Source organism: Pongo pygmaeus, chromosome 8 (assembly GCF_028885625.2).
Source record: "Pongo pygmaeus isolate AG05252 chromosome 8, NHGRI_mPonPyg2-v2.0_pri, whole genome shotgun sequence".
NCBI lineage: Eukaryota > Metazoa > Chordata > Mammalia > Primates > Hominidae > Pongo > Pongo pygmaeus.
In genome coordinates, this window is record NC_072381.2 from 30,534,130 (window position 1) to 30,548,262 (window position 14,133).

Consider the following 14,133-nt stretch of genomic DNA (forward strand, 5'->3'; position numbering starts at 1 on the left):
CACCAAACCCCTCTTCATGCCTCTACCATGCACGTAAGGAAGGAGACATTCCAGAAACCCAGTCTGCTTAGTTCCCCATTAGTAGGCAGAAGCAGAGTAGTAGTTTTTGAGCCATTTTCCGCATAGTCGCCCTGCACACACTTGTGAGCTAAGCTAATATGATTCAATGCAGAACACAACACAGGTCGAGGAGTGAATCATTCTGCCAGGGACGTGCAAGTGACACAGCTGGAGGGTGTGTGAAGCATCACCTACAGTTCAGGTCTCCTGCAGGCGTTGGCAGATGCCAGGAACGCACTTCGGAGCTGGGCGACAGAGACCTTTGTGTCCAGCATGCTGATCTCCCCATAGGGCCCTTCGGTCTTGGAGCTGGGCAGCTCCAGCTCTCTCCTGGAAGCTGGGTCCTTATACTTCAAGGCCTGGAGCTGAGGGGGGCCTGTGAAATCTGACAGAGAGCGGGTGCGGACCTTGCGCTTTTTCGAGGCTTCCTTGTTGTGACCAGTTGGTTTGGTGTCTTGGGACACAGGCTCACTTTGAATGTAGAGAACCATCTCGCTCCTGCCTGTCCTCTCAGTGGGCTGGTGCTGAGCTTGAGGGGGGTGTGCCACGTTTTCCAGTTCCTTCTGATGCTCTAAGGTGACTGTGCTCACAGCAGGCTTACCAAAGTCCTCATTTCTAGAGGGATCTTCTGGGCTTCTCACAAGCCCATCACCCTCCAAAGCCAGTAGGGTTTTCTTGCTTTGCTCAAGAGCTTCAGTGAAGAGCACATCTTCTTCTTTTTCTTCTCCTTCTCCTTCTTCTTCTTCTTCTTCTGCTTTTGACTCACAGATATGGAGAACTGGGCTATCCCTTCCGTCACCTTCTAGAACCATCAAGGTGGGAGGTTTGGGGACATTCTGGGTGGCTGATGCTACCCAGCTACACTCAGATACATTTTCTGGGGTTTCTGGCGTCACCAGCTTGGCGGTGTGACCGGTATCTGCAGGTTGGACATAGCCACGAATTGGCTGTCGTGTAGAGCCTGCTGCCTTGCTGGGGACCCTATCAAAGGCCGAGTGCTCAGAATGAAATGACACGTAATGGACTGGCGCTGGCTGGTGTCTCCTCTGAGTTACGGACTCTGAGGCGAGTTCAGGGCTGTTTCGAGCACTTTCCTCTTTCACCAATTTTTCTCTAACTTTAACTCTTTAAGAAAGAAAAAGGATTTAAGTTGCAAAGTGCAGTAACAGCCTCACAGGAGGAAAGCATGCGTAGATCACAGATTACCAGTGAATGGAAACTGACCCAAGAGAGAATAACTTGTGAAAAAGCATTTTGGTGTCTAATGTCAACTACTTGTGAGATGATCCTGAGTTGAGTTTCCAATTTGCATATGTATGCCCGGGAGGTGCAAAACTAACTCTACCCCTTGTAAAAACCGGCAGGGGTCAGATGCTATCCTGGGGGAGAATGGGTCCCTTCTGACTAAATAAATACCCAGAAGCCACAGAAAAAATGCATTAATATCCACCACCAGCATGCATTAGGGCATGGTGAGTCTGGTGCCTTGAATCAGTAAGCTTTCCTCATGCACGGATGCAGAGGTCCAGAACACGGAGTGTGGGGGAAGGTTCCTGGCCTACAGACACCTATTGATCAAATGTTGTAATTTCATTGTCGCCTGAAAATGTAAGAGCACTCACGATTATTTATGCTTTTTATTTAGTTTCAGATACAACAATCGCCTCTCTTTTAAAGCACTCAACTAGACATTCACAAGCTTTTTCATGCAATGCAGAGTATATTCATTCATTCAGAAGGCACGTGGCCAGTTTGGGCATCATTATGAATAATTCTAGCACCAAAAGAATGTTAGAGAAAAGATAGTTGCTGAGAGAACTAATGAAGTGAACATTTCCCACCACCATCCCCCTATCCTGCTGTTATGCTCTTAGTTAAAAATGAATCCCAAAAGAGAGGCCAGGCCCTGGGGCTCAATGCCTGTAATCGCAACCTTTTGGGAGGCCTGGGCAGGAGGATCATTTGAGGCCAGGAGTTTGAGATCAGTTTGGGCAACATAGTGAGATCTTGTCTCTACAAAAGTAAAAAAACAATAGCTAGGTGCAGTGGCGTGTGCCTGTAGTCCCAGCTACTTAGGAGGCTGAGGCAGGAGGCCCACTTGAATCCAGGAGTTTGAGGCTGCAGTGAGCTATGATTGTACAGCTACACTCCAGCATAGGCAACAGAGAGAGGCTCTGTCCCTAAAAAACAAAAATAAAATAAAAAACAAGGAGATTGCTCCAGTTGTTTCTAAAGTTATTCAATATCTGAGAGCAAAACTGACATCCTTTTCAAAAGCTACATACCTTTTTCCATTACTGCAAAACAAAGAAACCAAGAGCTCTGGCTGTGGGGTCAGAAGAGACCTCTGCTCAGATCCTGGCTCAGTCAGGTCGAGCTGTGTAGTGTTGGGCAACTCACCTGCCCTTAGTAAGCCTCAGTTGCTTTACCTTTTAAATGGAAATAATAGTGACATAATGTAGTGTGACATTTGCAAAGCACATGGCTTAGCGCTTAGCAAAGAGTAAATGTTTAATAGTGTTATCTAGTTCTTATTTTTGCTTTTTGAAGTACCATGTAGTGGGAAAGGAGACACAATTTCAACTACTTGAGAATGGAAAACTGATTAGGGCTCAGCTTTAAAAAGTAAAGAGGGCTTTTGGAGTGGGAAAAGGGATTTCTTGCAGGGAGAGGAATGTAGACCCTTTACTTAAGCTTAATTGGCAAAAGTAATTATTTATGATGTGCACTGTATGGAAAAGAATAGTTTATTTAATGATAAGTGCACCCTGCTAAATTTGATAAAAACTCCCATATATTTTTTTAACATAAGAGGCAGGGTATCTATATAAGCGTCATTAAAGGACAATCCACACAGACGCACATAGAGGTGGTGACTATGAACAACTCAGGAAAAGAAAACATTCTGGGTTGTTATTTTTCCCAGAGATGAGCCAGTGTTGGAGGTTTTCATACTTAAAACGTTTGTTAATCAAAAAGAGACTGAAGCGCGGTTCCAGTTCTCCTGTGGAATGCGTGCTTCTGATCAGAGACAATCTGAATGTTGTCCTCAGCCAAGAACAAAGTGACTGTCAGAAGCTCTGTGTGGGGAGCTTTGTCCTTCCATGACTTACTCATTCTGACTCCTTCCGCCTCTCCCTGCCCCCAGTCTTAAAAATGAAATGATAGGGGGTTTTGTTTGCTTTAAAAACCACATGCCCTAAATTTAACTGTTGAAAATTAACTTCTGGTTTAGAGATGAGGAGATATGAAAGCAAGGAGGCTGGAAGGGTTGGGAGCAGTGGGGAGCTGAGCAGATGGGACGCGGGCTAGTGAGTCCAGCTCCGGAGAGGAGCCCAGGGCCTGGCTGGGTGCTCACTACTGCCCCTCACTGGCCAATCCTATGTGAGCTGGTGAGAAGGGAAAAGCAAGAGGTGAAGTAAAAGGTTTGTCAATCAAGAAAGATTGACAAAGATTGAAAAAGAGGGGGAAGGAGAGATACTATTAGCATGGATTAGGGCATGTGGAGGAGAAAAGCAAATGATTAGAAAGTAACTTCCACATGATTTTCAAGTGCACTGGTATTAAAGAAGGCAAGAGGAGAGTGGGTGTTAGCTGATGTGCGGTCAGGCAGGAAGAAGCAACACTCATGCACACAAGCCCCAGAGGGCCGGCGTGCGGGTACCTGGACGGCCAGTTGATAAGTGAAGGTGTGTCCCCTTCGGAATCTTTCTGGAGAAACCACTCATGTTTGGGTTTCCCTGTACTATTGTGTACAAAAAACAAAACCAGATAATCTCTATTAAAATGTCAACATATACACAGACTTTACCATAACTTAAAACCTAAAGGCTGATTTTTATTAAAAATAATCCTCACTTATAAGTGGGAGTTAAACATGGAGTACACATGGTCACAAAGAGGGAGCAGCAGACATGAGGCCCACCTGAGGGAGGAGAGAGGCAGGAGGGCGGGGATCGAAACACAACCTGTTGGCTGCTATGCTTATTACCTGGGTGACAAAATATTTCATACACCAAAGCCTTGTGACAATTTACCTATATAACAAATCTGCACATGTACCCCTGAACCTAAATTAAAACTTAAAAAAATAAACAAATAGGAATATTGTAGGAAAAAAAAGAATAATTCTGGCTGTTGAAAATGTATAAGCACATTTTGCTATAGAGTTTATATTCACTTCATGGAGTTTCCAGGACATGTGGCTCACTACTAAAATCAAGAGGTAAAAATAAATGTATCTAAGGCCATCAAATCATGTGTTTTCCCAAGTAATTTTAAATTATTAGAAAGGAGTCTGTTGGCTGGGTGCAGTGGCTCACGCCTGTAATCCCAGCACTTTGGGAGGCCGGGTGGGTGGATGATCTGAGGTTAGGAGTCCAAGACCAGCCTGGCCAACATGGTGAAACCCTGTCTCTACTAAAAATACAAAAAATTAGCCGGGTGTGGTAGTGGGCACCAGTAATCTCAGCTACTTGGGAGGCTGAGGCAGGAGAATTGCTGGAACCTGGGAGGTGGAGGTTGCAGTGAGCCGAGATCATGCCATTGCACTCCAGCCCGGGCGACAACAGCAGGACTCTGTCTCAAACAAAAAAAAAAAAAAAAAAAAAAAGAATGGAGTCTGTTATAGTCACACTCTGCCCACAAATACCAGGCAATTCTCTTGTAAGCAGCTGACTAAAAGTAAAAGGTAATCTAATTTCCATAAGTTTTGCAGTGACACATTGGTAAATAGCCTAATATAAAAATAGCATCCATGTAAAACAACACATTTCAAATAAAGAAGATAATTAAAATAAATAAAAATAAAATAAATCAATGGGATCACATTTTTAGTTGCTATTACACATGTTCCTTTTATAATTATCACTGAATAATGCGACCAACACAAGAGTTACAAGTACTAATTCAGGTCCATTCTGCTGATATTTATTGAGCTCCTAGTATGTGCAAGTAATGAGCTAAGGAATGACGAAAATGAATCATAAATCAACATAGCCATTAAAAACCTTAAACCGCAGGTAGGCTAGGTAATATATAATCCACACATTCATTCCTCAACACACGATTGAGTATGATGCCAAGCAGAATGTGAACGAGTAATTACACCAGGCTGAAGGTATTTTAGAGAAACATCATGGGTAAGGACAACCTTGTTTTAACAATGTAAAGCAAGTCACATGAGGAACACTCAGATTACTGCCCTGTCTCCTCTTACCATGTAGAAAGAAAAAAAGGAAATTCTACAGGCTAGTTACAATGTTTACCAGCTCAAAACTTTATGAGCCTATCTGCAAGAATTTTTCAACACCAGGCTGGAAACATATTGCAGCTCAAAAAGCAATTTCTAAAAGAAAATAAAAGTTTTAATCAACTTAATTTTCTAAAATCATTTTGGTTTGAGTTTTGGTTGGAGGGGACAGGCAGGTACCTGGCACCACTATTGTACATCTTGCTGTAACCACTGACCTCTATCTCAGTTTAGGCTTGGACTGATCTGTTTCTCCAGTAAGATCCTCCAGCCTTGCTACTCCTAAAACTATCACCCCACCTCCCAATCCTCTGCATCACATCAATTTTGCCCACAGCAAATAAAAAGTTAAGATGTATGTAAAGTCATTTCATTAAAAATATAAAGGGTCCAATTTATCAACTTTTATTTGATAGGAAGAGTTTGGCTCATCGCCTGCAGCCAGGAACGAAGGCAGCGCAACTCAGTCCAGTGTGCAGAGGGGAAGAGGGGACAGCGGACGCCTGCTGTTGGAAATGACATCAAGTTCCTATAACGAATCTGCCGCCTTCACAGGGTTATGTTTAGGCTGAATGCTTTCTATGTAATAGAGGGCTTTGTAAACCAAGTGCAATACAACTTTTTGAACATGACCTTCACCGACAAGACTAAAACTTGGTCAGCATCACCATCAAACTCCATCAAGGGCTTGTGTAAGAATGTTGGGTTAGCATTTATAAAATGGAAATCCCACACAGACACAGGGGACTTACTGGGCTCTATTTGCTTATTACACCTGGGATATGAAATCAGCCAAAAACCAAAGGACTACCGCCAGGGTGGTGAATACTCAAAGTCTGAGTATATGGACAGTCTCCGACTTAAAATGGTTCAATGTAAGATTTATTGACTTTAAGATGTTGCGGAAATGATAGGCATTCAGGAGAGCCTGTGCTTGGAATTGTGAATTCTGTTCTTTTCCTGGGCTGGTGGTGTGTGGTGCGATGCTCCCCTGCGATGCTGGGCAGAGGCAGTGAGCCGCCGCTCCCAGATCGCCACCAGCCACACAACCATGAGGGGAACGACTCATCTCCACAGTGTGCTGCATGGCCAGACGGTTTTGTCCAATCCAAGCTAATGTGAGTGTTCTGAGCATATCTAAGGTAGGTTGGGTGTATTAAGTGCATTTTTGACTTAATGTTTCCTTTGTTTTTCTGACTTGCAATATTTTCAAGTTATGATGGATTTATTGGGATGAGACCCCATCGTAAGTTGAGGAACATCTGTAAAATAAATACAAATGTATGTAATAAGAAACAAAGAGGCCAGGTGTGGTGGCTCATGCCTCCTGTAATCCCAGCCCTTTAGGAGGCTGAGGTAGGAGGATCCCTTGAGGCCAGGAGTTCGAGCCAGCCTGAGCAACATAGCAAGACTCTGTTTGTATTTAAAAAATTAAAAAGTTAGTGAATCATGGTGGCATGTGTTTGTAGACCTAGCTACTCAGGAGGCTGAGGCAGGAGGATCCTTTGAGCCCAGGAGTTTGAGGCTGCAGTGAGCTATGATTGCACCACTGCACTCCAGCCTGGGAGACAGAGTGAGACTCGGCCTCTAATAAATAAATAAATAAATAAGTAAATAAATAAATAAAGTATGTGAAGGCATCATGCCTAGGACATAATAAGCCTTTTAAATGCTTTTCTTATCTTCTTCCTTCTTCATAGTCAACACAGTAATGAAAGTTTATGAATTTCTCTTTTTATGTTTTGAAGACATAATACTTATGGAGACCCAATTCAGAAGTCATGTGATTTTCAGCAGGGTGAGTCCAGCCTCACCAGGAGGGCCTGAGTTTGTCTTTAGTACATGTAAAGCGGAGTGATCTAGAAAAGCATTTCTCCAAGTAAGGGTTTCAGGATCCCTGAGGTTGGCTATGACACGTATTTGGGTGAGGTTATCTGCCATCTGAAATGAAAATGAGAGGGATGAGGAGAGGCCTAAATCAGACACCAACAGTGCACAGGCTGTCCTGGGCGCTGCGTAGCAATGATCTCACAGAAGGCAGCCGCTTCTGAGTTGTGCAGCAGCATCTACACTTTCGACACTCCCCTCTTCCGTCTCCCATCTCCCCTATCAGACTTCTTAGCTGAGTTCTCCTCCTCACCCCCAAGATACAGAGCCCCAAGGTGCTCTTGACATTTCAACTTGGATATTTAATAGACGTCTTAAATTTACATGCCCAGAAAATGAACTCTTAACTTCCCTCTGTCCCAACTTGTACTGGAGTCTTCCCTATGCCAAATCCCTGCTTCGAGTTGCCTTGGCCAAAAAATTGAGACTCGCTTTTTACTCCTCTGTTTCTTTCAAACCCCACCCCTACCTTATCAGCAAGTTCTCCTGGGTACCTTCAAAATATAACCTCTTTCTACCACCTGTGCTGCCATCATTCTAGTTCAAGCCACCACCGCCTCTCACATGCGTTACCAAGACGACCTCCTCATTATTCTACCTGTTTTCATCCTGGCCCCACTAAAGTCTATCTTCCGCTTAGCAGCCAGCATAATGCTTTGAAATGTAAGGCAGATGAGTCATTCCTCTTGTTCAAACCCTCCTAGGGCTCAACATATCAATTAGCGCAAACCCCAAAGCCCTTGCGGTGGTTCTAAGGCCCTCCCCGATCTGTGGTCTCACTAACATCATCCCTACCACCTGCCCCTTCCGCTACAGCCCTCTCTCTTCACTAGGATGTGACAGCCTCTGGAGAGAGAGACTTTGTTCACATCTCTTCAGCACTCGGAACTATGTGTGGTGAACAGTAGGTCTCAGATGCTCGTGGAATGATTAACTGATGAATGATAATCTCCACAGCAACTCTATGAGGTCTTCTCATCTCCACAGCAACTTTAAGAGGTCTTCTCGTCTCCATTTTATAGATGCAGATGGTGAGGTGCAAGGGAAAGACATTAACTACCCACGATCACACGACTGGTAATAAAAGGATGGGGCTTGGACCCAGTGCAGCAGGACCCCCCAGCCTGCACCTTCCAGCCTTCCAGAGCGACAAGCTTCCACATTCTGGAAAACGGCTGCTTCCTTGGCTTGAATGGGTAAGAATGAGGTTGGGATGCCAGTGTTCATTGACTCTAAGGTTAAGCAACGAAGACACCGAGAACTTCCCGGTCACAGCCACAACCCTGACCGGATGTGGATCTCTCTCTAGTGCTGTTTCCACCATCAGCAGAGTTACCCGATTACCTATGAATTCTGCAGAACCCAATTACCTTCTTCCTTTGTTTCTCCAATGAATAATATCAAATCAAAGGAGTCAGGCAGTGGAAGGTTGTGGACTGAGCTTTCCACTTTGGAGCAGCACAGCCTGATCATAATACTGAGGGGTTGGCAAAGAGATGTCCAACTCAGATTTTAAAATATATCATTCCATCAAAGTACAAAATTTACTTCGGGGGCCCACAGGGCATTCTTTTTGGAGAGATAGTAAAATAGCAGGTGAGATTTTTTAAAAAACATGAACAAAAAGAGAGATCACATCTGTATGGTGGTTATTTTTCTCTTTTATTTTCTCTTCATGTCTTTTAATCTTGTATGACATTATTTCATGAAGTCTTCCTAAATGTTACGCTTAATTATTTTTGATAAATAAGGTTTGGTTAAGAAATTAACAGTGGGAGATTTGCTTTATACAACATAATGAGTTGAACACAGAATACTTACTGTGAGGCTATACCAGTCTTTGCGCATGGAGTCAAGAATCAATTCTGGTGGACAGAGGCACAAGGGATGATGGAAATGTTTCCTATCCTGACTGGGATGATGATTATACATTTACCCAAACTCACCAAGCTGCATCCTTAAAATCTGTGTATTTGATGTAAATTATACCTCATTTAAAAAATATGTCATCGTTGGGTTACAGAGTAAGGACTTCTTGAGTACTGAAAATGTAGCATTTTCTGGGGGCAGAAGCAGGATAAACATGTGAGATAACCAATTTCTTCCAATCTCCCTTTGGGCTAATCTCAATGAAGGCCCGAATGCTGTAACCGCAGCCCAGAAAGGAGGGAGGGAGGAGGTATGTGCAGATAGCACAATTGTCAGAAAATGCTGGCATCTGAGGAAGGTGCGAGGCTGGATTGGCATCCCCTCATCTCCTAATTGGAACCACCACTCCTAGAATAAGGTAATCGGGGACTTGACAGCTTTCATCATGAGACTAGACTAGAATCAGCCATTTGGGGCTGTGGACTCAGTTCACGATGCTCCACAAGTGGCTGATGATTTTCTGCTCACTTATCATGACTCCCATTTACTGTTTAATAATATTTATAAGTAGCCTGACTCAAGACCACATACAAGAACCCCAATCCCAGACAAAGTAGAAAGAGCTTTGTTGTATAAACAAGTGCTGCTCACAGTGTGTTCTGCTTATTGGTGTCCCTGCTCCATGATTAGACAAAAGGCTCTCACCAGAAGGGAAATTAACAACATCGCTAAGCCTGCTGTGTAGTTCAGCTGACATTTTCTTCACAGCATGATTTTCTCAATGAAGGAAACCATACATAATTTACATTCAGGAGCAAGTGTCTCACAGGTTGTGTGCTGATAAACAGTTTGCAGATTGGCTATTTCAAACAGCACTGCTATAGTTTGGTGACACTTTAAGCAAACACAGAAAACAGCAGAACATTCATTCAAAAGTGATTTTCTAGGTCACTTGAAATAGTTGGATATCCCAGTTGCAGTGAAGGAGATATGAAAATGACTAGAGCAAGGTATCTACTCATCTCTTAAAGCTTCTACTAAAGTAATGCTATCACTGCAATCATCCTTACCAGACTTACAGAAGAGCTTAATACCAAACCCACAGTGCCGTGTCTGGAAAAAATCCTTATGAAATTGCTAAAATCCTCTTCCGGGTATGACAGCCATGATCTAGGGTGCGTATTACCATTTGTTGTCTTTTTTTTAAATTTTTAATTTCTGTGGGTACATAGTAAGTGTATGTATTTATGGGGTACCTGAGATGTTTTGATGCAGGCATGCAATGCGTAATAATCACATCACGGAGAATGGGGTATCCATCCCCTTAAGTATTTATTCTTTGTGTCACAAACAATTGAATTATACTTTTAGTTATTTTAAAATGCACAATTATTAGACTATAGTCGCCCTGTTGTGCTAATACAAAGCAGGTCTTATTCATTCTTTCCAACTATTTTTTGTACCCATTAGGTGCTGGACATTTGAATATCCTTCCTACGACATAGGGTGCCTGTGAAGCGGCATCTGTGGGACTCCTCATTTGGCTCATGACCTGTTTCTCCTCTTTTCCCTTCCAGTACAATCATCAGCAACCCAGAAGCCAAACTAATAACATCAGGGCTCCGTTTGCCAAGCTGAGCCAAGCTCCAGCTCTGTCCCTGGGAAACTCACGATACGATAATGAGAGCAGACTGGTGCGAGAGTCTAAACACCACAGAAAGTGGAAGTGACTCCAAAAATGGTCCCAGTTCCTATTAGCCCATTTATGCCTAGTGTTCCATTATTGGAACGCTAAGCATGTGGGAGTTATTTATATTCTACTGCTCAAGGACATCACCAAGGTCTGATTGCAAAAATTCAAAAAATTGCAACCTCAGGCGTACATGGGTTAAGAGAGAGAGAAGTTACCAAAAAACAACAAAACAACCTGGAAAGGTCAAGAAAGCAGGACAGATGGGAAGGTGGACTCTTCTCTGGACACATTTGTCAGTGGCCCTATTAGAAAGAGATACCCAGATGTAACCTGACCACTGCAGGACGCAGGGGGACCATTGCCTACCTGTGCTATTGGCGACTCACTTTCATTAATGTCCCCCAAGATTGGACTAATCACTTTGGCAGTCATATAAAGAACTTGCTGTCAACTAAAACCCTTAGGTCTGTTTCCCACGAACTGCTGTTAAATCAGGTTTCCACAATCTTGAACTTGTGCACTGATTTTTTTTTCCATCTAAATTCAGGACTTTATTAAATTTCACCTTGTTAGTTTCTAACCATTGTTCCAGGTACACATGCTCTCTTGCCTACATGATCCTGTTCTCTTGCTCTCTCTCCCACTCCTTCTTACCTCTCTTCCTCCTCTATCTCTCTCTACTTCCCTTTTACTCATCAAACTTACAATCCTTCCTCCAGAAATCTGATCTAAATACATGCATTTATATGCATGCATTACCTATGGTACTTAAAAAGCCTTGTTCTCATAAACAGACAATTTATTTTGTGGAATCTTGGGGTGAGCCAACCCTTCACAGGGCAGAGGTCACCTACAGAGGGAGAGGCTTATAGGGTTACTGGGGACCAGAACAGAGAAGTGGTGACTTTAGGTGTGTGTATCCAAACTGTTTTGATACAGCAACTGGCTGGCAGAGAATTATATTACCAGGAAATAATAACTCACTCCAAGTTTTCATAAAGGCCAGGGGTTGCCCTTGGGTTGTATCCCTAAGTATATAATAGTATATAATGATCATTAACTCCCTAAAACTCCCAAGGGTCTGCAGACAAAAAGTGCTTCCTGTTACCAAAGTGAAGTCAAATCCAGCACAGTCAAATTAGTTTCTCCATGTGGGTGTCCAGCTCTAATTATATAACAGCTTCTAATTATAAAATGTTAAGAATGGCTATTAACTTCTGAATCTCATTAAAATTAACAGTTAATTTGCTAAAAGTCGCTTGTTTGGAAAAACTGCTAATGACCGTTCTGCAGATATGTACAGGTACAAAATCTCCAAGGACACAGGCTCAAGGACAAAATTTTGCATTTAAAAATCTCACACGCCTTTGAGTTTTTAGCTAGTGTACATAGTAACTAGGGTTTGGGGAGATATATTTACATTTAGTCCAATGAATAGGAATAGTCTGCCAGGCCTGGTGGCTCACGCGTGTAGTCCCAGCACTTTGGGAGGCCAAGGCGGGTGGATCGCTTAACACCAGGAGTTCCAGACCAGCCTGGGCAACATTGTGAAACTCCATCTCTTCCAAAAAATACAAAAATTAGCCAGGCATAGTGGCGTGCACCTGTTAAGTCCCAACTACTCAGGAGGCTGAGGCAGGAGGAACGCTTGAGCCCAGAAAGTCAAGGCTGCAGTGAGATTGTACCACTGCACTCCAGCCTGGGCAACAGAGCGAGACCTATTCTAAAAAAAAAAAAAAAAAAAAAAGAATGAGAATTGTCACTTGACAATAAGAACAGGATGAAATGAAAAAAAAAGAGGGAATGACTTACCCATCTATTTTAACAGTTGGGATTCTAGAGTATGGCAGGAAGCACAGGTGTTTGGGGGTACAGGGACTGAAAGGTGAAGCCAGTTCCATTCCAGTAATAGAACAAGCTGTGAGGAGGACCCAGATGTCTGTTCTTTAGAGAGTGGCCCCCAAGATGTATGTTTCTCCATGATGCGCTGTCCTGAATCCCGCAGCCTGTGTCAGAAAACCTGCCTGCTAGTGGACACGGGAGCATGGAAGGTGAAGCACGATGCTCTCCTGCAGACACCTCTCTCAGTGCATGGAAACAGACCACTGAACCAAGAGAGCTTGAGGCTCTGGAGACAGTTTTTAGACTAAAAGCTCTCATTGGGAGATGAGCAAATGCCATCAGAAATAAACTCCAAGTGCCTAGCACAAGCCCCTTCCTTTCTTAGTGGCTCAGTCTGCACCGTGTCAAGGTGTTGCAGAAGCCGCATTCCAGAGGGTGCCCTGGTCTATTTCCTGAGCTGATCAGTGGCTCTCTGGCATCCATGGGGAGCCCTGCCCAGACCATCATCCACCAATGGCAACTCTCCCAGGGGTCCAATGTCAGCCTCAGCTCTGCATGAAACCTCCATATCATGTTCTTACTACTAAGGATACAATTTACTAAAGAGAAAGGAGTGGTGAGGGGCTGCAGTACAGTAATGACAAACAAAACTAATAAACGAGGGTTTTCTAGAGTGGATACCACTAGAAAATGAGGCCTACTGGCCAGGCGCAGTGGCTCATGCCTGTAATCCCAGCATTTTGGGATGCCGAGGTAGGCGTATCATGAGGTCAAGGGATCAAGACCATCCTGGCCAACACGGTGAAACTCCGTCGCTACTAAAAATACAAAAATTAGCTGGGTTTGGTGGCGCATGCCTGTAGTCCCAGCTACTTGGGAGGCTGAGGCAGAATTGCTTGAACCCAGGAGGTGGAGGTTACAGTGAGCCAAGATTGCACCACTGCACTCCAGCTTGGTGTCAGAGTGAGACTCTGTCTCACAAAAAAAAAAAAAAAAAAAAAAAAGAAAAGAAAAGAAAAAGAAAAAAAGAAAGAAAGAAAGAAAATGAGGTCTACCTTCCATTTCATTCCCTTTGCCAGTCATATAGTTCCCTGAGAACAGAGAGTGATGGCTGGATGCTCAGCAAAGGCAACAGCAGGACTGAAGACAGTGAGTTTCTCCACTCATAAAAGTAAAAAATACAGCACATTTTCTTTATATAGATACGTGAGATGCATAAAGTAACAAATTCAACAAGAGCTTTGGATTCGGAATTTCTAGTAGTAGCGGAAGCTCAAGCTCAGATGTATAAAAATCTGAATAATCCATAGGACCTAAATCCCTTTTAATTTTATTCTAAAGTTCACAGTGGTGGAATTAATAAAGAATAGTTCATAATCAGTAACACTGCCTCTCCAGCAAATAACAGTATTTCTGAAATTCCAAGTTTGTAACAGTTAGAGAGGTGGGGCTGGAAGTATCTTATTATTTTCTACTTCACCTATTTCGTTACTATGTGTATTCTTAGTCTTCTTCGGAGCAATGTGTCCAT

The 14,133-nt window shown here is 43.2% G+C and overlaps 1 protein-coding gene across 20 annotated transcripts in view; it reads right to left on the minus strand.

Annotated features, from left to right (window-relative positions):
• The window catches only part of SVIL (supervillin), a 189,336-nt gene that overhangs the window by 76,483 nt on the left and 98,720 nt on the right, over positions 1–14,133 (minus strand). For 11 of the 20 annotated variants that reach the window (XM_063669705.1, XM_063669706.1, XM_063669710.1 and 8 more), the window contains 2 exons: positions 3,725–3,805; positions 256–1,185 (listed from right to left, as the gene is read on the minus strand). The exons of 6 other annotated variants lie outside the window; for them this stretch is intronic. In XM_063669705.1, coding sequence (XP_063525775.1) covers positions 256–1,185; positions 3,725–3,805 — 1,011 coding nt within the window. The remainder of the gene's footprint in view (positions 1–255; positions 1,186–3,724; positions 3,806–14,133) is intronic. 3 more of the 20 variants (XM_063669715.1, XM_063669723.1, XM_063669716.1) reach the window with 2 other exon arrangements.